The 26,054-nt window shown below is 34.1% G+C and overlaps 1 protein-coding gene across 6 annotated transcripts in view; it reads left to right on the top strand.

The window, feature by feature from the left end:
* The first annotated feature begins 12,375 nt into the window (after positions 1–12,375).
* Positions 12,376–26,054, top strand: part of LOC143233909 (growth factor receptor-bound protein 14-like) — a 46,341-nt gene continuing 32,662 nt past the window's right edge. For 2 of the 6 annotated variants that reach the window (XM_076470784.1, XM_076470781.1), the window contains exons 1-3: positions 12,376–12,480; positions 14,096–14,878; positions 18,784–18,886. Coding sequence is in view for 1 of the 6 variants with exons in the window: in XM_076470780.1 (XP_076326895.1) it covers positions 18,840–18,886 (47 nt within the window). In the remaining 5 variants the exon portion in view is untranslated. Of the gene's footprint in view, positions 12,481–14,095; positions 14,879–18,783; positions 18,887–26,054 lie in introns of those variants that run through there. The other 4 variants (XM_076470780.1, XM_076470782.1, XM_076470785.1 and 1 more) reach the window with 4 other exon arrangements.

Below are 26,054 nucleotides of genomic sequence, written 5' to 3'. Positions count from 1 at the left end.
CTTAGAAAACCACCAAATAATATTTATATAACTCATATCAAATTTTTAAAAATGAATTGCTGGCTGTGAAAACAAGAAATACCCTATTTTCTGTCGGCCTGTGTTGGCAAACATCTAATATAATTTATAACTTCAGGGCAATTCAGTACACACAAGCAAGTTCTATATCCATTTCAAACATTAACAATGAAACATTTCGTAAGTTTATATGACTAAACATTTCTTCTTGTACGTATGGTGTTCTATATATATTTGTGTAGTAATTTGAAAAATACGTAGCGTTGATGTTACCAATTTAGTTTTGTGAATTATTCAACGGACTAGTTGTTTAAAAAATGAAATGTGAAGCCCAAGCTGTTTCAGTACTTTTCATATTCTGTTCCTTGTTGGAGTCTCTAAAAGTAATCTAGTGATCCTCCGATGTTTTCAGTCAATGCTTAAAAGTAGTTACCTTGGTAACATCTGTATTTTATAGCAGTTAAAACGCTATTAGTCATAACCTTCAACTAAAAACCACTTAATTTTTACCACAGACCAACTCTCTTTTGAAACGGATTTTGTTTTCTTATTTCTTTATTGGTCAGGTTAGCAAGTTCTGAACAAGTTTTAAAGCGATATCGAGAAAAAAGAAAAAAGGAATATCGCATCAACCCGAGAACTGAGAACACACATGTACTAGCGATACAGGCGTGGTTTTTCTATTTCAGCAAGATCATGTGGCAAACCTAATCATATTTCGTTCAGTTACAAACATTTCCAAGAATTCTACTGAAGGAAAAAAAAAGGAAACTAAACACTTGGTGTTTCTAACAGCTTATGGCAACTAAAGGTATTACTATGGTCCCTTATTTACATGCTTTCATTGTGTCAAGGTTTTGCATGTGCAGGATGGAACTACACTCCCTATATCTTTATGTATGCACATATAATTGACGTCACAAGTTGACCATGGCCTGAATAGAAAATAACTCAGCTGGAAGTCTTGGATCCTATGACACGTGGCGCTTGAAATGTTTATACCACTTTCGAATTTCTATTTACTCTTTTTATCTGTACACAAACTAATAGCCAACTTAATGTATGTAACTTCTTCATACAAGCAACTATGACAATTTATTACCAACCATAGATTTACAGTTACTTCAACCGATATAATGACAGGTATTTCTCTCCAGCTTTTTCACTATTAATTGGTAGACTTTCCTTTCGTACTGTTATATACTTTCGGAATTATTGTTCCAGGCTTTGTTCATTTTGGACGAGTGGTAGTTTTTGTTGTGTAATTCACAAGCATTCTGTGGTGAATTATTTGTACATCTTAAAGCTGATTCAGTTTAAGCTTATGTAACATTTCCAGTAATATTCACACTAATTTTGTTTGTCTAAATGTTTCGTTCAAGGCTACACAAAGGCTATTTGCACATAGTTGTCCCTAGTTTTCAAACGATAGAAAAGATGGAAGGCAGATAGTCAACAAGTTTAGGCTACTATTTTCTGATCGCATAATATATTTGGCTGTCACACTTATAGCCATTTCACGGCCACAAAACGTAGAACGTGTTTTCTTTATGTGTGTTTTTTCCCAGCAAGAGGATGCGAACCTTGAACCTACGGTTTAACAATCAAGACATAACAATAATAACCACTTGGACACTTATGTAATTATTGTTAGGCGTATTTGTATCGTCAGTTCCAATTATTCTGATCATAAAATGGTAATCCAAATGTAATCGAACGATCCTGTTGGTTAGTTGTCTTTCCTGTTCATCAATTGAAAATTAGAGATGGCTATTGCAGATTCCCCCAACTTGTAGTTTTACACAAAATTATGTAAACAAGCTATCGACAATTCTAATTTACAAAACATGAACCGATTTTTTTTCTATCTGACTTACTTAACTATTACTGATGAATAAGTTTATACAATCTCAGAAATTCATGAATCATTGTGGAAGAGTAAAAATATGTGAATGCTCGGTGATTATGCCTTCCCGTTTTTCATCCAACACCAAAATCTCACCAATTCTTGAATCATTTTGTAATAGCGAAAATATGACTTCTCAGTGCTCATGTCTGCCTGTTGTGTATGTATCATAACATACAATCAATACGTAAAGCGCGTGTTTTGTTAAGATTAGTGACTGTTTGGTGCACTTTCTATCTCGCTATATTTAAAATAAATTATTCATAACACAAGGTGACGTAACAGCTTATAGAATAGTTGACTGTTACTTCAGTGTTTGTCAGAAAAACACCCCAAACTGGATGCAGCAAAGTTTCAGAACAAATACAAGGGTGAACTGGTAAGGTAGGGACAGGATTTGTTTTTTGAATTTTACCCAAACCTGCATGAGGGCTATCTGCGCTAGCCATCCCTAATTTTGCAGTGTAAGAGTACAGGGAAGGCAAATAGTCATCACCATCCACCGCCAACTCTTGGGCTACTCTTTTACCAACGAATAGTCAGATTTATTGTCCCATTATAATGCCCCACAGCTGAAAGGGCGAGCATGTTTGGTGTGACGAGGATTCGAACCCGCGACCATGAGATTACGAGCCGAGTGCCTTAACCACCTGACTATGCCGGGCCCTGTAGAGACAGAAAGCCGAATTTATGCCACATGTTTTTACATCTATAGATACATCTCTAATAGTACACAACACAGATTATTCATTTTTAGAAAACAAAAAACACTCGAAGATTTTAAGGACAGTGCAAGGCTGTAAGACAATGATAAATCAAAATAACGAAAGCTGCCCAGTTTGTGACATGCATTTTATTATTTTATACTATGTGTGAATCTATAAAGATTAAAAAAATATAACAAAGAGAAAAATAAGTCAAATAATATTAAAAACGATATACTTTTTCTTTTAGATTTCGTGCAAGTTACTGATAAACTTTATGAAAATAAGTGACTTCCTATGGAGATAGCAGTGGCTACTGCACTTTTTTACGTGTATGTATGTGCGCTTATATAGATATATTTCTGTTATGAGGAGAGGAAATTAACATGTATAATAATTTAGGAACACCTTCCTAAATGTTTTCACACTTCATTCCACTGTGTTATCGGTCTTTAGAATTTGGCCGGCCGTGACCCACTACACTAGTTAACATGCCTGGATTGCGTTCCATTGCCGGAAAAAACGTTCCCATTGTTTGGGGCTATAGATATACTAGAAGAATGACAGTCAAATCCTGCTATTTTATCGGTCAAAATTAGCCAGACAATTGGAGATAGACGTTGTTGACCACTGACTATCTACTTTATGTGTTCACAATTAGCAACAGCTGCGCAGAGCTAGTTCTTGTGTAACTTTGGACGAAAGTTACACACACACACACAGAATCAATGTTCAGGTTTATTTTGGGTTTAAGTTGTTGTATAAGTAAGGCTTCTTTAATTTTGCGTTTGTTTATGTTTGTTTCTTTATTTAGTATTTGAGTGTTTTCTATGGTTATGTTGTGTTTATTTGACTTGCAGTGTTCGAAAACGTGTGAAGGTGACTTTTTATGTTCTTTGAATCTGGTTTCCATTTTTCTACTTGTTTCTCCAATATAGAAGTCGTGGCAGTTATCACATTGTATTTTATAAATAATGTTAGTGTTGTGTTTGTCAGTGTAGTTTTAACATAGTATAGACCTCAGTTTTGTGCCTGGTTTTTGAATAAATTTGGTATTAACTGGAATGTCATATAAAGGAACGCCTTTATACCTATATTAATATAATGTTCAGGTTTCTCTTCAAATTCTCCATATGCTTTACACCTGTTAGCCCACAGATAGAGGGTGCAATAGGAGGATATAAAGAGAAAAAAATAACTACAATAAAAACTGTGATTTCAGGCCGACTGTGAGCACCAGTGTTAAGCAGGGCGTGTACGACTACGCAGTGCTGTGCCGCTGTGAATGCAGTGCTAGGTAAAAATGGAAAGTGGGTCAGTCGGAAAACCCATTTTCATGGTTAGTGAGTCAAGAGCACGCAAACGGACACGGACTTAGCATATTAAGAGTTCAATAGTTTTTAATAGCTTACGGGCAAAGGAAATATAATATATATAACACAAACGTGGCATGAAATGTTTTATTGGACAGTCTCTTTAGTTTTTTAACATCGTAAAATTCTTACTGATAAAATTTGTTTCATATATATGTTGTTAATCTTATATAAGCGAAGAACAACCTTTTTCGTAACATAATTTGTTGTTATTTTTATTAAGTATGAATAATCCTATTTATTCTTATTATGAAGTAAAATATACTTTTTGTTTCTGTACTATAATCAACTGAAATCATTATAACTTCAGGATCCAGTTGGAAAATATTCAGTCAGATATAATAATATTTTTGTTATTATTTCAATAAATAGAAAAAGCAACAACCCAGCTTTCTCCTTAATTTGTACTGCTCTCATCTCTTTAACTGGTGTTTTGCGAATTTAGATATCTCTCTCCTAACGACTTTTCTTTGTAATATAGGATATAATGTAACGAGGAAGAAGGTTAACTAGCTAACAGTGGCACAGCGACAAGTTTGAAAGCTTATAATGCTTAGAAGTCCCGATACTTGTGGTAGCCACAACACAGATACCCCATCGTGTACCTTTGTGCTTAACTACAAACAAAGCTATCAGAGGATAGTGGATTTAATTGATAAGAATAAACTGAAAGGTTTAAATGACAAAAAAAAAACAACAACATTAAGCAGAAATCGCAAATATATCTTAAGTGTTACAGTGAAACTAAACCGCAAACTGAAGTTGTGAGACGTTTGTAGGTTAAATGTAAGAAAAACTGGGTTTGGAAATAAACTGTTCGACCTGGAGATCTACAAATAGCAGCATTGCTGGATCTAGATGTACTCTTGTGGCATTCTTCGCGAATGTCAGGTTGGTCCGCTTACTAACTGAAGTGAAACAATATATTTAATACGAAAAGAAAACCAGTGTACGTACTTGGGTAGAGAAATGGGTAATCGCCTTTATTGAGTCACTGAATAAATCTTCAGAGTTAGGCAGAATAAAAAAACGTCACCATAATTAAAGACCACATTACTCCATAATAGCACAATAATGATACTTACCTTAAAACATCTCGGACTGCAAGATTATGTAATTAGATCTTATATTGCAGTGACAGTCGGTGAACATTGGTGTGGGGGTGGGTTCAGTAGGACTACTCATCCGGTTCGACTGCACAGACATCATCCAGAGCACTGTTCTAAACATCTCGTACTTATTGTCTGCTTTGCATCTCGAGCCGTCAACCTCACTGTCAACCACGTACAACATGGAAAACTTTTGTCTGAAAATATCTTCCTGAACTGGGCCGTATACACTTTCTGAAGCTATATTTTTATAACCGATACTAATAATCACAATAGAACTCCTTCTGAATTACGTCATTTTCATTCCATGTTGGAGCATGGCATTATCACTTTGTAACATGGCAACCTGTTAACTGAATAGCAATATATAGATAGATAGACAGATATGTATAATATAAATCGTAAATACTGATTCTTAGTCATTGTGGCATGTCTTTGGAATAAGATAAGCACATTCTAATAACTGCATGTTTGTAATGGTCAAATTGATCTCTGAATATTAATACATACATTCATTTACAATTGTATGTGATGAAACCATTGTCAATAAAAAAAACACATCCAATTACCGTTACCACATATCTAAATTATATAACACAGCATTTAGAAAATATGCTACACACTCAAGTAAGTTCGCCACGATATATCAACATGAAGTGACGTATAATGTTCCACAAGTTATTTATAATACATAAATAGTAGCTACTATCTGTTAGTGGATGGTTATTTAATTATTATGGTTATCAGTAAAATAATTATTGTAAATAATATATATTTATAATTAACATGGTATTATTTACAATAATTATTTAACACGCAAAACAATAAAAAGAATCACGTATTTTATTTACTAGACGAGCATCTTTAATCTCATTTCTGCAAACACCTAGTTATATATAATGATTATATCTATTTATGATGAACTGTTAATTTTGTAAAGACAGCCATGATAATATAAGTTGTTCAACACGAAAGTGAAGTCAAAGTAGGTGTTGATAGAGTTGGACACTTGCCAAAAATTGATTTCCCTATGAAAACCGTGAAGATGTGAGAACAGGTATGTCATGTTGCGTAAATTTTAGCCAGCATTTTGTCGTATGACACATTTCCAATTATATTGCTTTTGGAAATCAGAGATGTAGAGATACGACAGAAACTTCACACGAAAAAATTGTAAACAAATATGATAATTGGAATCTCTTGTTGACGTCTCTGAGAACGAATCAAAGGAGAGCAGTGGTAAATCTACACTTTGCGCTATGTTTAATATCAAATGAAAGTAGAAGTCATAAGCATAAACACTTGAGGAAAGTAAGCATTTAAAAACCTGTTTTTACATATTTTCTTAGTTTCATACTTAGAGTATTCCTGAAATAATATGTATCAAAAATATGTAAAAGTTTGTGAAAAAGTCAGTAAAACCGCAGTACGGATAAGAAAGGTTATAATCATAGATGAATAAGAAAACTATATAATGGACATATTTAATACTAGACTTTTATAATTTTTCCAATGACAAAGAGAAATTTATCGAATAAAGTTAAATATTAGCATCCAAAGCACTTTTGCCTAAAATTCACTGAATTACAAACCTAAAAGAAAACAAATACACATAACTGTTTTTATGATTGTTGTTTGTACTCATTTATTATACGTTTGATCAATGAAAATTTTGCAACATTTGATTTCCACCTTCGTAATCCACAAAAGAAACCAATATGTTACACCGATAAAGCACGTTAGAAAACTCTCATGTCTCGTACATATTAGCGTACAAATTAACGTAACAATGAGCATCTGACTATGAAATATTGCTACCCATATGAAAGGTTCAACCATGATAATACAGAATAATCTGCACAGGAAAAATGATATAATTATTTATAATTATATAAAATTAATTATTATTATCATTTTTTTTTTTTTTTGGTTTGTTGGTATGGAATATTGCGCAAAGCTACACGAGAGCTACCTTGCTAGTCATTCCCATTTCAGCAGTAAAAGTCTGAAGGGAAAGCAGTTAGTCATTACCCTCTACCGCCAACTATTGGACTACTCTTATACATGTAGCAACGAATAGTGGGATTCACGGTCCCACGGTTAAAAGGGCGATCATATTTGGTGGGACGGGGATTCGAGCCCTCGACCCTCAGATTGCCTATCAAGCTCCCTAACCAACTGAAACAAAAAAGAGGTGTAAAGAGTTAAGTTTGTATGTAGGATGAAAAGAAATAAAGAAATTATTTGAGATCTTGCTAGAATAAAAGGAATTTTATTCATTTTTTATTCCCAGCAGTACATCGAAAGTTCATGAATTTATTGGTTCATAAAAACTCTGTCCTAATTGACATGCAGCTAAAGTAATTATTAACATATTTCTTGACCTCAGATAGTTTTTAAATAAGCAGTTAAGTGTTTCTTATAGCAAAGCCATATTGGACTATCTGCTGAGCCCACCGACTCGAACCTCTGATTTTGCGTTGTAAATCCGTAGATAAACCGCTGTACTAGCGGGGGCAAGCAGTTAAGAAAAATAACATTATAAATGCCCGTGTAGCATTCCAGTTTCATTACCAAAATTATTAAGTAAAAAACTTTAAATATAATTTGCAGGGAGTAAAATAATTATAGCTAAATGTTTGGTCAAATATTACTGGAATACATTTCACATTACTAATACTTTTAGTGTATGTATACAATATGAGCAGTGCATCTTTACACTTCATCTAATTCTATTAAAAGTTTGGACGAGTTTTTGACAAGGTTAATTGGTGATTCAAGTTAGTTTGTTATGAACAATGGAAGATGTCTATATACTGCTTTAACCACAACAAACGACGAAGTTGCTGACAATCACAATAAGTTTATTTAGATTGGATAAAATATTGGATTGGATTGTATTAGACGCATAAATTCATATCTGTTTAAATATTATCAGAAACTAAGAATGCTTGGAATATTACTCCATTTTTCTTTTCGTTAAAATGTTATTACAAATAAAAATTAAAACAGAGTTTTCATTCCTTTTATTTATGAGTTTATACCAAAAATGACAAATTTTTGCCCTAAACCTGATTAGACTTTTAAAGTAGGATTACTTGCTTTTGTTTAGGCATTATTTATATTAATATAGAAATTAAAATAGACCTCATTCTTGTAATTCCCCTTTTAACTTCTTTCTATTTTTTCTTGATCATTTAATTTACTGAACATTTCTTCTTGATTATGCTTTCACTGTTTTATCAGTTTCAATAAAATTGGAATTTCGATCTCACTTCAAGCACATGTCACGATCTTACAACTTAGTGTTAATTCTTATATCAAAATAAGCCCACTTCTGAGAACAGTATTGTAATAGTTGCTATTTGGATGATGTTTTGTAATTAATGAGTAAAAATTAATGCAAAATCCAATCGACTTTACTAAATGATAACTAAATCATTTTTTTTCTTTAACCATAGGTTTTATAGGCTTAACTTTGCAAATAATACTAAACAATAACTTAATTGTTACTTTTATTTCGCAGGTGCGGTACTTTATGTACAGCTGGCACTTTGTTGAACCAAACTTTACAATATTGAAATGTCAAACAACCTAACTACAAACTTACTGATTCATTAACCAAACAAACACTGAAATAGACTCACTGATCAATAAGTAATCTTTTTTAGCATATGCCTAATCGTGCTATATATCATTCGAATTGTTTCTTGAATTTTCAAGTACATTATCCTCATAATGTGATATAAAAAGTTCTTCTAACCAAAAACAATACAAATACACTGCTGGTTAAAATCTTAAGGCCAATGAACGTAAATAAAAAATATGCATTTTACGTTGTTAGGCTCAACCACTTATTTAAGTAGAGCTTCGAAAGATGAAAATAAGAAAAAGGAAAATAAAAATAAAACCTTTTTTAGCGTTTAACAGGGAAAATGTGAAAACTATGAAATTAGCCTAAATACTAGCTAATCAAAAGTTTAAGACTATACTCAAACGAAGCGTTAATCGGTAAACACGTAACGAAATTTAGTTATTTTTGTTCAAGCATTAGCGTTGTCAACGTCTCCCATTGACATCTCCTGTGTTACATTGGGTAAAAACATGGCAAAGACTAAAACAGAGCTTAAAGAGTTTGAACGTGGCAGAATTGTCGAGCTGCAAAAGCAAGGTCTCTCTCAACGTGCTATAGTTGGCAATATTGGGCGCAGTAAAAATGCTGTTGCAAATTTCTTAAAAGACCCTGAGGGATACGGAACGAGAATTTTAAGTGGTCGGCCCAAGAAAATTTCGTCGGCGCAGAGCAGGAGGAAACGACGGGTTGTCCGGCAAGACACCAGCCGATCGTCGAACCACATTAAGGCCCTTACGGACGCAGAATGCAGCTCAAGAACAATAAGACAGCATATACGAGAGAAAAACTTTAAAAACCGTAAACATCTTCAAAGGCCACGCCTCTTTCCACACCACGAAACAGCTCGGTTAAACTTTGCTGAGAAGCACCAAACATGGGACGTAGAAAAGTGGAAGAAGGTTTTGTTCTCTGATGAGAAACAATTTAACCTGGATGGTCCAGATGGCTTCCAATGTTATTGGCACGATAAGGATATCCCACCGAAGACATTTTCTACACGACACAGTGGAGGAGGTTCCATCATGATCTGGGGTGCTTTCTCCTTCCATGGAACAATGGAGCTTCAGATTATACAGAGGCGTCAAACAGCAGCTGGCTACATTAGCATGTTGGAGAGAGCATCCTTATTGACTGAAGGCCCTCGCTTGTGTAGAAATGACTGGATCTTTCAGCAAGACAACGCTGCAATTCACAATGTCCGCAGGACAAAGGACTTTTTCATGGCGAATAACGTGATTCTTTTGGGCCATTCAGCGTGTTCGCCCGAACTGAACCCAACTGGAAATGTTTGGGGTAGGATGGCAAGGGAAGTCTGTAGAAATGGACGTCAGTTTCAAACAGTGGCTGTTTATATTTCAACCATCATATCAATCTGTGTAATATTACAGTTTAGGGTGTTTCTAACAATATTAGATCTAACCAATATAGTTGAAAGCCATTTTATTTTTCGTGGAATATTATAAAATCATATGCTCTCTTTATAACTTAGGTTCTGTAAAATCTGTTAAAAGTTTAACGTTTTACTGACAATACATTGTATTTCCAACATATATTCTACTACCGTCTTGTAAATGTTTTTTTGCAACTTTTTAATATTACTGATTTGTATTTGGAGGACAACTAAATACATTGTATTTCCAACATATATTCTACTACCGTCTTGTAAATGTTTTTTGCAATTTTTTAATATTGCTGATTTGTATTTGGAGGACAACTAAGCTGACACACAACTTAAATTCTGTCAGTTTCGTGGAAGGCAAAACGTACCTAATTAATCAATTGGAAGACGTGGCTGTGTTTGTCATTTCAGCTCTATATTTTGAACGTTGCAGTTACCTTAACAAGATGGTTTATTTGTACATAGTTTATATGTTATGCAAAGTGAAGGTAAAATAATGTGCGAACGCAAAACATCATGATTAAGAAAAGATAGGTAGGATGGTCCGTTTCAGTAAAACGACCACTCCTATCTGTCGTCAGTTATTTAGCTACCGTCTAGAGAGAATATCTATTACTTACATGATCCCATGAATGAACACATAGTTACAAACAAGTGCGAATGTGACTAAGCAGAGTCAAATTATATTTGATGTTCGAACATCTTTGAGCTAATATTTGAGTTGTTATTATTACAGCGTGAACATTTCAAGGAATTTCACTTTGTTGATTCAAGGAATGAAGAATTATAGGCAGTTTAATATAGCATAAGAGAAACGCAATTCAATATCACAATTTGATTTCATTCTGAGTGATTGCTTAACCTCATCTCGCTTGGGGGGCTGAAGAAAAACTAAAGTTTCTGAGCGCTCCTGGGTGTCTTGCAAGCCCATTCGGGACTTGTGAAATTTAAAACGATATCCAAGTACGATTCGATTCGATTGGATCTTAATGCATTTGTTAAACATAACCTGTTTTCTAAATTATAGTTACTATAAGTTAGATATGAGCAATTTTACCCGATCTTAGTGTCACTCTAATGCAATATTCTAAGTAAAACAGTCCTAAACCACAAGAAATGTATTTGTCAATACAAAGAAAACTATATTGTTGTTGTTTTTTATCTAGAAATGACATTCATAGCAAAATATTTCTCATTTCAAAATATTTTTCCTTTTTCATGAAATTCATGTTAATTGATGAAAACTGCATTGAAAGTTTAAGTAGCAGTTTTACCCCACCTTTCCCACAATTAAAGTATAAAATTTTGGAAAAATGGAGGCACACTCCATTTCAAACAAATTTTAAACAAATTCATTTTCTTATCACAACTGCGTAATGTTTGTTAAGATTTTGATACCATACGTTTAAAGTTTGGGTTAAATAGCTTTTATCTAAATCACGCTTTATCAAGGTCTAATTGAAGAAAGTATACTTTATTAATTCTCGAAACCTATGCTGTTTTCGTGTTGCAAACGTTTTACGCTCGAGTCATGTTTCTTGTGACATACTTTAATGTTCTTGTCTTGCGAAATGGCATTGCATACTTCTAAGTCACTAAGAATAATTTAATATTTTTAGTATATGGACGTTCGCTTACACGTGTTTTTAGACATCTATTATTAGGTTCAATATACACAGAACTGCATCTAAAACACTTAAATACATAAACAAATTTAGATCTTATCAGAAGTGATAAAAATCTATCTTTAAAACTGAAGTAATTTTGTAATCTATATTCAGGTTAAATAAAGAAATACTGAAAATCTATTTTGGCACACCGAAAAGTTAACGAATTCTTTCTCACTAACAATGTACGAGTGCTAGTACAGAACAATATGGAACATCAGAAACTACTTATTTAAATACAATGTCTTCTCCCTAAAAATAAAGTGTTACATAAAATAAAAAATAAAGAAGAAAACCTTGTTTATATTTCCACAGCTAAACATGTATGAGAACAGAAACAATATGAGTCATAAAACGTAAACAGATTTCTGGTCTACTAGCTTTGAGAGAACAAAGAATTCTACAATTACTGGCCTTAATTCCATATTTGAATAACTAACTTGCGAATTCACGGAAAATTGTGGTACGCGCAGGCAGACGGGTTCAAGGCCGCGGATATCATGGGTAAACGAAAGAGCTAAATACAGAAACGAATACAGGTGCACTCGTCAATCCGCATTAAGTAATTTCAACAGCTTAGTCTACAGCAGTCATTGTAGTAGGCAGTAAGACTGTGCAAAAGAGCATCTGGTTTCATGCCTTGCACCTAAATTTGGAAGAAAAAATTAAGGCAAGTTTTTAACGCAGTCATTTTTCGTAATTTACGTTTGTCTGTGTTTATTTATGAACTTTGGATGAAGGATAGTATTGTTGTTGTTTTAATGATAAGCCTACTCATTGGGCTATGCATGGGAAGTCGAACCCCGGATTTTAACGTTGTAAGTAAATTTACTGCTGACCCATCAATAGGGGGATTTACTTTAATACTGATATATTGTATTTTTGTCGTTCATTTTTACAGATTCTAGGTCCCCAATGGCGCAGCGATAAGTTTGCGCACGTACAACCCTCGAATCCGGGTTTTAATACCTTGATAGGTAGAGCACGATAGCCCATTGTGTAGCTTTGTGCTTATTTACAAACAAAAAGACAAAAGTTAATTTCATAGTATTTACAATTCTAATCAAAAAACACAGGCTCTAAAAATTCAAGTTTTAAAATGGGACTATCTACCCCATGTTCGCCATGGAGATCGAATGCAGATTTCTGATCTATGTACATGTGTCGTACTTGATCCTTTTCGTAATCATAAATATGTTTCGTATCTTAGACTTTATAATTATTTAATATTATCTCTTGCTCGCACAATCTGAGGTTCGAGCGTTCGAATCCTCGCCACACCAACCATCTTCCTCTTTTAGTCTGCGGGCGTTATAATGTACGCTCAATCCCACTATTCATTGGTAACATAGTAGCCCAGGAGTTGGAGGTGGTCGGTGATGACTAGCTGCTTTCTCTCTAGTCTTACGCTGCTAAATTAGGGACGGCTATCGCAGATAGCTCTCGTGTAACTTTGCTCGAAATTCAAAACAAACAAATATAACTCTCTTTCAAGTAATCTGTAGAGAGAGTCAATTAATTTTTTCATAAAAATTATTGTTCTATTCTCAATGGAAATAACACGCATATATATATGTAAAAATAGAAATGTTTTTAGCTTCATGAACACTCTCCGTTCTTTCAAGAATGAATGCCTAATATTTTATTTTAAGTGCAAAAGGCTATTTGTACTGTGTTTACGGTAGAGATCGAACCCAGAATATTAGCGTTCCTGCTTTAAAACTTGTGGCCGAACCGTCTTGGGAGCGTTATTTGACTAACGATCAATTCCATTATTTGGTTCAAAGCCCTCTAAATCCCTTGCAGTGGAGGGTGTTGCTTTTTTCAATTGTTAGTATCACAAAATTAAGGTTGACTATAGCTGAACCATAGAGTGCTCCATTCTGTGTTTGTTTGTTACATAATAAACTGCCTGCTCTCTGGCCACACAGAGTATGGAACCCCGGATTTTAATGTTCAAATTCCGCAATCTTTTTGCTGACCCCGAAGTGATGTCTCAACCTGACCTAACCGTTTGACCCCTGAGTCCACGTATGTTACCACTCAGGCTGAAAATTCTCTTTATTTATAATTTTACGCATGCATTAACTATTTAAGGGCTTCATAAAACCAAATTGTGTTTTTATGTCGATCAAACATATATTAAGGAGGGGGGGGGACAGTCAAATTAACCAGTTATCGATAACTCAACCCAAAAAAACCCATAAAAAATACATTTTTTTATTCGTATATCTTGCATCCATTATGCTTTTAAGCTATTACACAAGTCCTGTTTTCTATTGCAGGTTATTACTACGATTTTGCTACTCATACGTAAGTGGGAAAAATATTTCCAGGAAGTAATTCGAAACCTTATTATTTCTAGAATATTGTCAGTTTTGTTGATGTTTAGCGGAAATTCGGATTGGAACGTGTTGTAAACCCTTCTACTTCAATGGAACAGTCCGCCAAGTTTCTGGGAACGTATTAACACGACAAATTACTACTGATTCCAGTTAGAAAGATGTAACGTTTGCGTAAATAAAACATTTGCTTTCGTGTATTTGTAAAGAGCAACTGAATCCAACGTTTTGCGTCAACAGCGATGCAAACCTTTTACGCTGTTGGTTGTGCAATAATGAAGACAATGCCATTGAAAGTGAAAACGATAATTTTGTTATCAAGGAGAATGGTCAGTAACTCTATCACCTACGACGCCTGCGAGCAAGTGAAAACGAAAGTTGTAAACAAGTGTTAGTATGTGTGTGTAATCTACTTTTCACACTCCGATTGCGTTATTTCATTGGTTTCGTCATAAACATATTAACCAATAGAAACATCGATGAATTCCCTCATGCGTGTTTTCCGGCGTGGGCCGTACAATTGTTGATTTTTTTAAAGTGATATGATGTAGAAGGCTTACCTTTGTACTAATCCAGTTCGATACGGTAGCGACGAGGCTGTGGTCGAACTCAATTTCGAGAATCTGCTGTGGTTTTGGCGTACTTTTGTATTGAGATAGATGCATCAAGCACAGATCGTTAGTATAAATAATAGAAAATAATTATAGACTTGATATTTCAATTGAGGTATGTTCATTTAGCTGTATTCCCTTCATATTTTCATTGATATGTTGATAAGTATTTAATGGTATATACTGAAATATCTATAGTATATATTGGCATCAGCAATACCTAAATATTGGTTAAGCCTACCTGCTATGGTGTAATAATACACGTGTAAAACATACGCACCAATTTATTTTAAGAAAGTAAAATATGTTACATATTATATGTATAATATGCACATACATCAGCTTAAATTATGAATTAAAACAAATTTGAAATTTCGTTTACGACCTTTTTAAAAGTAATAGTTATTTGCATATATTTCAGTAAATGCTGATTATATTCTCTCTTCTGTGGTTTAGAAGTAGGCCTCTGGAATAATAACGGTAAAATCGAGGATTTGTTTCATATGGTGGGTGCAGTACAGGTTGTCCATTGTACGGTTTTGTACGTAGCAGTAACTGAGCTCTCCCTAACAATTTAACAAAGACATAATTATTAAATTATGATACATAATTGTTTAATAATATTTACTTGAAATTGTTTGAAATAGGATTTTACAGTAGGCTACCCTTAAAGCAGCGATAATCAGAGACTGAATCTTTCTATATGCGAACAGTCGGTTTTAAGGCAATCATAATCCCTTCATCATATATATATTTATATACATATATATATCACTGGCCATTACTCACAATAAATTAAAAGCTTTTGATTCGAAATGTTTGTTTATTTGCCTTCATTATATAAAAAATAAGACTAGTCAAATTCACGTCTTAATATCCCTGTTAAAACAAGGCTCAAGTATAGCTTACAGAAGTGTTTTCATGGTTATATAAAAAATATCTACCACTATTTCTTAGTTGCTTTCCCCAGTGGCTCAATGGTTAGTCCAAGGATCATAACGCTAGAAGTTTGGTTAGGTTTCGATAAAATGGGCAGACCACAGGCTACTATATGCGATTAACAACAAATGTACTTTCTTTTTTGACACGTTATATATGTTTTCTAACGATAATATTTCCACGAAAGGTATTAAAAGACATAACTTTCACTGTCACTAGAGTTGCATGTCGAACATTATAAAATTTCATATATTCATTTGAAATATTTTGAAGAGAGCGTAACAATTATTTTCAAAGTTGATTTTTTTTTCTGGATTAATAATACCACACGTCACCTATATTACATTTTCTTCTATAGTTATTACTTTTTCTTTTTAATTGAATTAGTGTTAAAATTAGTTAGGCTGATCTCTGAAGAAAAACAAAAACAACGTACAGAAACATGCCTTCATGTTTAAAAAGTAAATAAGATTTTTTAAAAATAAATCTTTTGTACAAACTTTTTACCCAGATGATTATGTTTATATACCATAACTGTTTGGTGTAGTTCCTTGTCTGAAATAAGACAGTACTGTTATTTTATCCACTGTGTTAAATTATCAGTTATAACCAAAACCAGTACTGTTAATGTAGTGACGTGACGTCACTGATGCGAATTGTGATGCCAAAAGCGATATGCCTAGATCCTGCAAGGTGGCCCGTAAGTCCCTACCCATCCATGTGTTATGTTATATTCAATAATACTAATGATAAGTTGAAGGCAGCTGTTACCGCGGCATTTGGAACAATAACCCCTGCTATGTTGAGGAAAATGTCTCACAGAACATGGCGTCGCATAATATTATACAGCGAGAATGAGGAACAGCACACAGATACACTGGATACATAAGATATATGGATGGGTAGGGACTTACGGGCCACCCTGTATATATGTTTGGTTCATGGCGAAATGCGGATCATTCGACAATGCAAAGCTGTCACGGTTAGGCTTATGACTGAATATGCATGCCAATGCCCTATAGGCTCGGTACGACAATATGGACAGCGTGGCCGTGCTTGTACGAAGTGGAACAAAGTTCATGCCCGAGATGTCTGTCGAATACACTTCTCACTTTTAAGTCTGAATGTGTTATTAAAGAGACAGTCATTATCACTATTTGATTAAGAGGAAATATATAAGTAGCAGGTAATGTTGAGTATTTTGATCCCCTTACCATATCCCCACCCCAGTGGCACAGCAGTGTATCTGTGGACAAATCGAGTTGCAATAACCGTGGTGGACAGAGCACAGATAGCCCTTTGTGTAGCTTTATGCTGAATTACAAACAGAAAAAGAAAAATGTACTCTCTGTAGTGGCAATGTAATAGTATACTTCTTAGTTATCAGACGTTGTATCATAATTAACACAAAAATAAAACTTCGTACGAATCATTTCGTTGGCATTCTATATTATTGGTGGATTAATTGTCCCGAATATTTTTAAGCAGTGCAAATTGAATATTATACATAATGTCAGGAACATCAGAGATAAAAACGCGCTAATATAAGAGATGCAGAACAGCTATACAAACAATATTGACAAAAAAGGTAATTTTGATTATAAATCTGTGTTCATCACAAACCACATGATCGAGTAAGATTAGAAACAAACACAAGGTAATTCTCAATAGTCACGGCACCTGAAATTCTTTAAGGCAGGATTAGAGTAGGATGAGATTTCTTTTTGTGTTTATTAGTTATACTTTTGTGCGCCAGCAATACCAAGTGTGGGGCAAGTTTATACCCCATTCAATTTTATTTCTCATCAGAATCACAACCAGCTTAACGTCAAATTCAAGTTATTTTAGGCATGATTAAATTAGATTAATCTATGAGATCTTAGGCGTGGTCAACCATTAGTAGAAAGGGTTTGATTTCCTGAGTCTAAAACTGTAATTAGATCTCAAATCGCTCAAGATATAATAAAGCTATAAATTAAAAAGTTTGTATTCAGTCATTCTTTGAGGAGGGCCGGTATGGCCAGGTGAGTTAAGGAACTCGACTCGTAGTCTGAGGGTCGCGGGTTCGAATACCTGTCGCACCAAACATGCTCGCTCTTTCAGTCGTCGGAGCGTTATAATGTGACGATCAATCCCACTATTCGTTGGTAAATGAGTAGCCAAAGAGTTGGCAGGGAGTGATGATTACTAGCTGTCTTCCCTTTAGTCTTACACTGCTAAATTAGGGACGGCTAGTGCAGATAGCCTTTGTGTAACTTGACGTGAAATTCAGAACTAAATAAATAAACATTCTATGAACAGCTATGTGGCGGCTAAAAATTATGGTTTGAATAATAACATAGTAACATAAACTCAAACGTATTAGAGTATGTGTTAATTTTATACTCAAATATACATGATATTATAGGCCTGCCACATTTCTTTTATGAAATATTTGTTTTGGAGAATAAAATGCATTATTTTGTTACGATATTTCGTAAGTTTTTCCTATTCATTTTTCACTTAGTTTATGGAAGAATGTCTAACATGGTATGTTTCATTTTAAAAAGAGTGTAGCAGCAGAAAATTGCGAAAACTGAGGAGAGTTTTCCCATTTCTTTCTTTGTCTTCATATGTTATAAACAAAATGTAACTTTAATTTGATTATTTTAGAAATTTCTTATGGAAATAAAGAGTTATTTGAATAAACATAATTTTTACAATATATTTTTCAAATTGCAATTTTCAGCAATACACTTTCGAGTTTTGTATGCAGCTTGTGGTGATAAATAAACTATCTAGATTAATCTGTGATAAACAGCATTATGTAATGGCTATTACTTTAAACGACTTACTGTGCTAACAAATAAAAGGAACTACTAAACAGTAACAAGATACAACTTATAATTAAAATATCTATTGGTGTCAAATTTATCCCTCCTTTTCTCATATTCTTAACTAAACCTTGCTATATAATATGTCGAATAACTTGTTTAACAGTTTTCATCAGAGGTGTATTTAAGACAGATGTTGGTACAACTCTTTGTTTCTGGTGGTTTTCTTCAAATTCTGTTCAGCTGGTATTGTATACATTACTTTCAGACGAACACCAAAGCTGAAAGGAAGACTCAAATGACTTGGTTTAAGGGGAAGGAAATATGAATTGTCTTCATTTGAACCACGCCTTTCTGGGAACTCCGATAGCGTAAGAATTTTTCTAAATATGTGCATCCAGCTGATGAAAACAGAAAGATAATGTATATAAAATAAGAAAATTACAATTTCAATATGAACTCCAAAGAACGCAGTTTTATACAAAATAGATCCACCCTTAGTCTTAGAGTCTATTCACCTTAGCTACATCGAACATTTTCTCGTGGTTACTTCTTTCAATCAGTTGCACAGAATTTATCAAGGAAGTTTCATTTTAAATTGCTCGTTTATATTGCAGTGCTTCTATTTCGATATAAAATTGTGAAAATCTATTAGTGTGGTCTGAAATAATTTCCCCGACGCAAAGAAAAAGTTATTTTTACTTTTCTATAACTAATCTAATCATAATGTTAGCAAGAATAGGACCAGCGTACACTTGTGGTTAGCTTATTGGATTGCTTATCAAAAGCCTGGGATTAGAGATATAATGCCCCCGAACTTGCTACGCACTTTTAGCTGTGGGCTGACTATGGGAATAACATTCAACCCCGTTATTTGACTTAAAGAGTTGGACAGCCGTCTTATAGTAGCGGGGTGCTGACTGGCTCCCTTTGTCACCAGATCATAATAAATATTTTATGCCTGGTCGTTTAACCCATGTGCGTAATGGGACGCCTTTTAGATGGAAAACCTAAATAAAATCCTGTCATTTAGTTGTAAAAGTACGTAGTTGTACTGTAAAAACATTACTTATATAGGAAGTTGAAATTATGCAAATTCTGACACTATTACTATGCACACAAGCATTTATACAGTTGAAACTAAACATGCAGAACAGGAACGTCTATCATTGTCGGGAAGCTGACTTTGTTCTGACTAGAATTTTCAAACAGTTTTAAGGTTCACTGTATGATCATACTCGTTTGTTATGTAGTGAGGCTTTGTGACAGAGCGTCTTCTAAATGTTTGTTTGTTATACTAATCAAGGTTATACTAGTGTGTTCGTTCAGCTAGTCAGATCCTTTTGTTTAATAATCCCTTAAAGAAAACCTTTGATGACCTTCTATTCTTTTGTATAAAGTAGGTCTCAAGTTAATAACACTCAAAGAAAGTAATGTATGTGCACTGACAAAGTTAATACAAGTACAACAGGTGCAAAAGCTTCAGTTAAATGCCAAAAGGTGACAGTTTATGTTCTTTAATCACATTTGTCTTTCGCTCTCGCTTATGTTAGCATCCTTCAGACTATTATTTCTTCTTTCTGTCCTGTTTAAAACAAAACAGCTTCTCTCTTTTAAAGCCTTATGAATTAGTATAACAGAATGCAACGGAAAACCGATACCCTGTCATTGTCCCGAAGATTAAATTGTAAAGTTATAATTTTGATATAAAGTTGACTAAAACCTATCATTCATTCATTTATTATTTGCATAATGTTAGAATTTGTTCCGAGCAGCAAATGTATGCATCTCTGAGTTTTTGCATTTTTGAGAGCAAAGATAGATTGGGGAAGAGCGCAAGCTTTTACGTATCGCAAAGGCCACTATCGAGGATTGGTCTGGCCCTGGATCCAACATACTATGTTAGGATAGGTACAGAGAAAAACTTATAAAGAATCTATCCATAATCTATTGGTAAAACAAGACGATTGAACGTTTCACAAATACGTCATTTCAGAACAGCTAGTATGGGTATTAACACTTTTACTAATAAAGCAGAGAACGACGTTTCGATCTTCTCAGGTAACCTCAACCAAAAGATGACCTAGGAAGGTCGAAACGTTGTTCTCTGCTTTATTAGTAAAATAGATAATCTATTCAGAACCACGGTTTGCCAGTAGATTTGTCTTTTTTGTTTTCCTTAATTTTATGATTGTGAAGTTTCAGCAAGTATCGACGGTTTTAAATATCCATTATAGACGTAATATTTGAAAAATCACTATAATTTAGACTTATTATTTTAGATGTATGCATGTATTCCGTTCTTTCGAAAACTGGATGTTTATATTTACGTGATGTAGTAATGAGGCGAATATCATATTCTTTAAACAGTTCTATTTAGGGGGCTTTGTTTTAGTAACTTATATGCCTTAGATTATGCAGTCAGATATACACACAAACACACACACACATATATGTATATAAATCAATATAATACACCAAGAATAAACTTATTCTGAATCTAGATTATAAACTTAGAATACTTCAGAGAATACTATGAAAAATATATATATATATATTTATAACATTTTTGATAGGAGGAGTGAAAACTAATTTCAAACAAAAACAATTTATGTCAGATATCAATGTTTAATTATATATTTACATATAAGTTTTTGCTGTGCTTTACAGCATCGGCTTCTGCTTTAGAGCAAATAAAGTTATTTCCACACTCTTTTATCAAACCCAAATCAATAAGCGTCCGTGAGTGTTCCAAGCAAGTACTTATTAAGGCTTGCCTTTCTATGGATAAAGCGTTTTGTTTTGTTTGGGTTTCAGTACTATTTAGTTCGCAAAATAAATAGAAAAGACGTTATTGATTTATATGCCTCATTTCCTGATTAGTTTTAGGTTAAGTGGAGTAGCCGATAAGTGAACATCAAGAGACATCAAGATCGGAACTTTAGCCCTGGACATTTGGCTTACAGGGGCCTGTGCTCAACCAGTAAGCTATGTTCACTCGCAAAGTTTTCTTACTACGATACGAGTATGATCCACAATATAATAGAAACATAGACATACGTTTATTTCTAACTTCAATTACAGTTTCGAGCTCGGCATGACCAGGTAGTTAGAGCTTTCTACTCGCAATCTGAGAGTCGCGGGTTTAAATTCCTTTCACATCAAACATACTCGCCCCTTTCAATCGTGGGGCCTATTATGTGGCGGTCAATCCCACGCTTCGTTGGTAAAAGAGTAAGTAGCCCAAGAGTTTGCAGTAGGTGGTGATGACTAACTGCCTTCCATCTAGTTTTACACTTCTAAATTAGGAACGGCTAGTGCAGATAGCCCTTGTTTAGCTTTGTGAGAAATTCAAAAACAAACAAATACTCTGAGTATTATTCAGCTATGGCCGTACAAGGGTACTGCAATCGGTACGCCCGCACAGAGCGTCAACCCATAGAGGGTGCAAGTTTGTATTTTTGAAAACAAAGATAGGTTGGGGAGGAGCGCAAGCTTTTATATATATCGCAAAGGCCACTATCAACGATTCGTATGGCTCTGGATCCAATAAACTATGTTAGGATAGGTACACAGAAAAACTCACACTGAATCTATTTATGAACTTCATTTATCTATATATTTCGTTAACGTTAAACTTTAAATGAGAAAGCTAGTATGACAGTATTTTCATTGTGATTTTAATATTAAATGCTACCCTTTTATTGGTCTTTGTTTTATTTTACATGAAGATATCTGTTTTTACGAAAGTTGTTATGAGAATTTCAAATTAAACTGGGGTTTAAAGACTTTCCTGGTATTTTAAGTCCTAGTTTTTCTCTTAGCTCAAACAAAACTATTCAAAAACAAATTATATCATCATTAATGTCTTCTAGAATCTAATGTGTACTAACTTATTTAATACTGAGAATTACGGTGAATCATCTTGAATTCGTGGAAACTTTGTGCTCTTGCAGTGACTGAGTTGTTTTATAGATTAAATGGTAAGATATTATATCCTGGTTAGGTTTTTTTGAAACTCAACTCTTATATCCAATGTATCCAAATACAAATCATATTAAGTGTAATTTTAAAACTTCATGTGTATTATATTTAAAATTATTTCATTTATTTATTCTTAATAACTAGTTTTCGTTCAAAACAAGTTCAAAACACGGGGAAGAAATAGGGCCCTCAGGGAGTGAATAGGAAGCTATTTCAGAATCTCCTAATGCCACCCCTTGGGATGTCATAACGTTGCCCTATACTATAACTAGTATAGCTTGGTGGTTAGGACGGTCTACTTGCACTATATTAGTTTTGGGTCAAGTTGCCGTCACCGTGCTTGCTCGCCCTTTCAGCCGTGAGGACGTTATAAAGTGAACTTTAATCCTAATATTTGTTATTAAAAGAGTAGCTCCAGAGTTGGCGTTAGGGGATGTTAGTTGGTTGCCTTACCTATAGTCTATCATTGCTAACTTAAAGACAGGTATTGCAGATAGCCCTTGTGTAGCTTTGCACGAAATCCATACCAAGCAAGCCTTCGAGCTTAGGTATAGATAAATAGAATAGCCTGGGGAGTGACGTAGCAGTCGCGTCCAAATATTAACTGCTCTTCGCTCTAAGAATAAAGTCTAAGTTCGATTGAGACTGGTCAAATAGTGCAGTCGTGAAAAGCCACTACAGAGACGCCACTTCTGCTTCATTCATTTAAATTACACGTTATAAGTTTGATCGATAAGTTTATTTTTTGTTTGTATATGCAAAGCTACACAATTGGCTACCTTCAAAGTGTCCTCACTTGCAAGTATCTAACTTCTCTTTTCAGCATTATAAGCCCTTAAGCCTACCTCTGAGCCGTCAAAAGGCTTGAGAGATAAATGAAATTGTTTGATGTAATGTTAGAATATCTCAGTATTGATTAATTCGGGATTTACCTAGAATGCAAGAATAATCCCATCATAATAAAATCATTGAAAAATTTTGGGAAATCTTGTGAAATTCCTAGATTTAGTAATGAAGTAAAGCTGATATCGCATTGACAGTGACAAAGTCGTCGCTGTCGTGGTGGTCTGTGCAAAAGTGCCAGTGACCCACTAAAGGACCCAAGATGTTGATCACAACATAATTTGTTTGTTTAATGTTAAAAACATAACTACAAAATGATTTATCTATGTTGTAACCATAGCAATTTCTATTTATAGCGTTTTAAGTCCTTTATTAGACTTACTGCCTAACTCCTGGAGAACCGCAAAAAACAGACGAAAGCATTCTCCGATATTGGTAGTCTAATAAACATAGTCATTATAGATCTGTTGCAATAGCAAAAAAAAAAGGCAAAAAAAACTAGAGGAGCACTCAGTACAGCGCACACTACCACCACGTATCATTGATCATATTTGCCCTTAAAGAAATAGGAAATTGTGCCAGTATGTCCGTCGATTTCAATGGCAAAGAAGAATAATATTCCACATATGTTCACGTAGTTTCATAAAACATGGCCAAGTGGTTAGGACACTTGACTCGCAATCAGAGGGTCGCTAGTTCGAATCCCCGACACATCAAACATGCTCGCCTTTTCAGCTGTGGATTGCCATAATGTGATCGTCAATCCCACTATTCGTTGAGTAGTTCAAGAGTTATCAGTGGGTGGTGATGACTAACTGCCTTTCCTTTAGTCCAGTGGTTCCCAACCTTTTTTATGTCCCACACCCCTAAAAAAATTTAATATGTTCTCGCACCCCTCACAGTAATTATTTATTTAAAAATAAATGTGAAGGTGGCCAAAACAAATTTTTACAATTAGTTTTTAATGACATATAACCAAAAAAGAAACATTTGGAAAAGAAAAAAATATTAGAAGAAACTAAATGTTGCATAAACCCAACATGGCCTACAAAAAAATAAATTTTCATCCATGCATGAAATGAAATTTCTTTGAATTTGAAATCTTCAAATGTTCATAAGTCAATTTAAATTTAATGACTCTTTTGTTCCTGTTTATTTCTTACGAGTTTTTCAAAGCGTGGCGCTTTGCTGCTGATAACAATCCGCAAGTCTGCCTGTGCACACAAGCGATTTCTATATTTTGTCTTGATTGACAAAAGGGCACTAAATCCACACTCACATAAGTATGTCGTCACGAATGGGATGAGTACATTTAGTGCTTTTTCACAAAGTCTTGGAAACATGTCCATTGCCGAACACCAATATTGTTCCAAAGTTTTGCTTTCAAACTGTATTTCAAGAACTCTGTTTGTGTGCAGTTCAATAAGATCTTCCTTCAGTTCTTCATCATCCGACATATTATCCAAACTGAAGGAGTATGGATCTCGCACCCCTGGTTGGGAACCACTGCTTTAGTCTAACACTACTAAATTAAGGACGGCTAGAACAGTTAGCCCTCTAAATTTAAAATCGAACAGTTTAATAAAAAATATCCAATATTTTAATATTTTCTTACTTTGTTATAGAGCAATAACAGTGTGAAAAATCGGTTCCCGTGTTAACAGGATTTTCTTGACCTTTGACCTTAACTCACTAAAACTAGTCACTTCTAAATTGGGTTATAGTTCAAACGTATACCAACTTTAGTCCAAATCCATTAAGCCGTTTTCGATAAACCGTGCTGGCAAATACAGAAACAAACACAGACATACAGGGGTGAAACATAACTTCCGTCTACCTTCGGTGGCAGAGGTAATAAACCATTTTAACTGTGAGAAATTCTAGAGGGGCTATATGCTACCGTATTTTTTTAAAATGAAATTAAATGCGTTCATCAGAAAAAACGTTTCGGAAGTAAGGTTTTTGAATTAGTTAAATATGAGGAATATAAATTATCTTAAAAGTGTTATCCATAAAACTTATTCAGTTTGCACTACGAATCGTGTTCCTTATTATATTAATAAATTATTTGATAAATAAGGAGTGAATGTAATGAGTTATATTCGTTTTTCTTCCGACCTGAGCATATATGCCAGGTTTGGTGACAATTGCATCTGTGATTTTCTAGCTATAAGTAGGTGCACAAATACAAACATTTTTCAGGTAGCGGTTTAGATACCATTGTGTGTGTACCTGTGCGATTTGACAGACACGTGTTATTTCAGGGAATTCCTATTTAAAACAATCTGAGGAGAAAGTTTTTGGCAAGACAATGAAGATACAGTAATATGGGTTATCTAAAACAAACTTATTTTAATGAAGGTTATGTTCAGGTTAGGCTTGTTTCGGCAAATATAATGAACTATAAGGAACCATATAAAGAAAAATGGTCAAACCCTATTAAGTATTTAAAATCCAAGTAACATGAGTTTTGAAGGTATAGATAATTCTCATGAAAGAAACCAATCTATGTGAAAATCATCTGTTTTACTCATTTTCTTGTTCAAAGGTAACGAAACAACAAACAAATGCTATCTCATTTTTATCCTGAATAGCACAAACAAATGTATTTAGGAAACTGTAGGGTTAAACAAAATATTATTTCCGTGTCTATCTTACCAGGCCTGTTAAGGCGTTCGACTCGTAATCTGAGGGTCGCGGGTTCGAATCCCG

Source organism: Tachypleus tridentatus, chromosome 12 (assembly GCF_004210375.1).
Source record: "Tachypleus tridentatus isolate NWPU-2018 chromosome 12, ASM421037v1, whole genome shotgun sequence".
Classification (NCBI taxonomy): Eukaryota; Metazoa; Arthropoda; class Merostomata; order Xiphosura; family Limulidae; genus Tachypleus; species Tachypleus tridentatus.
This window is presented reverse-complemented; position numbering and strand designations above follow the sequence as displayed.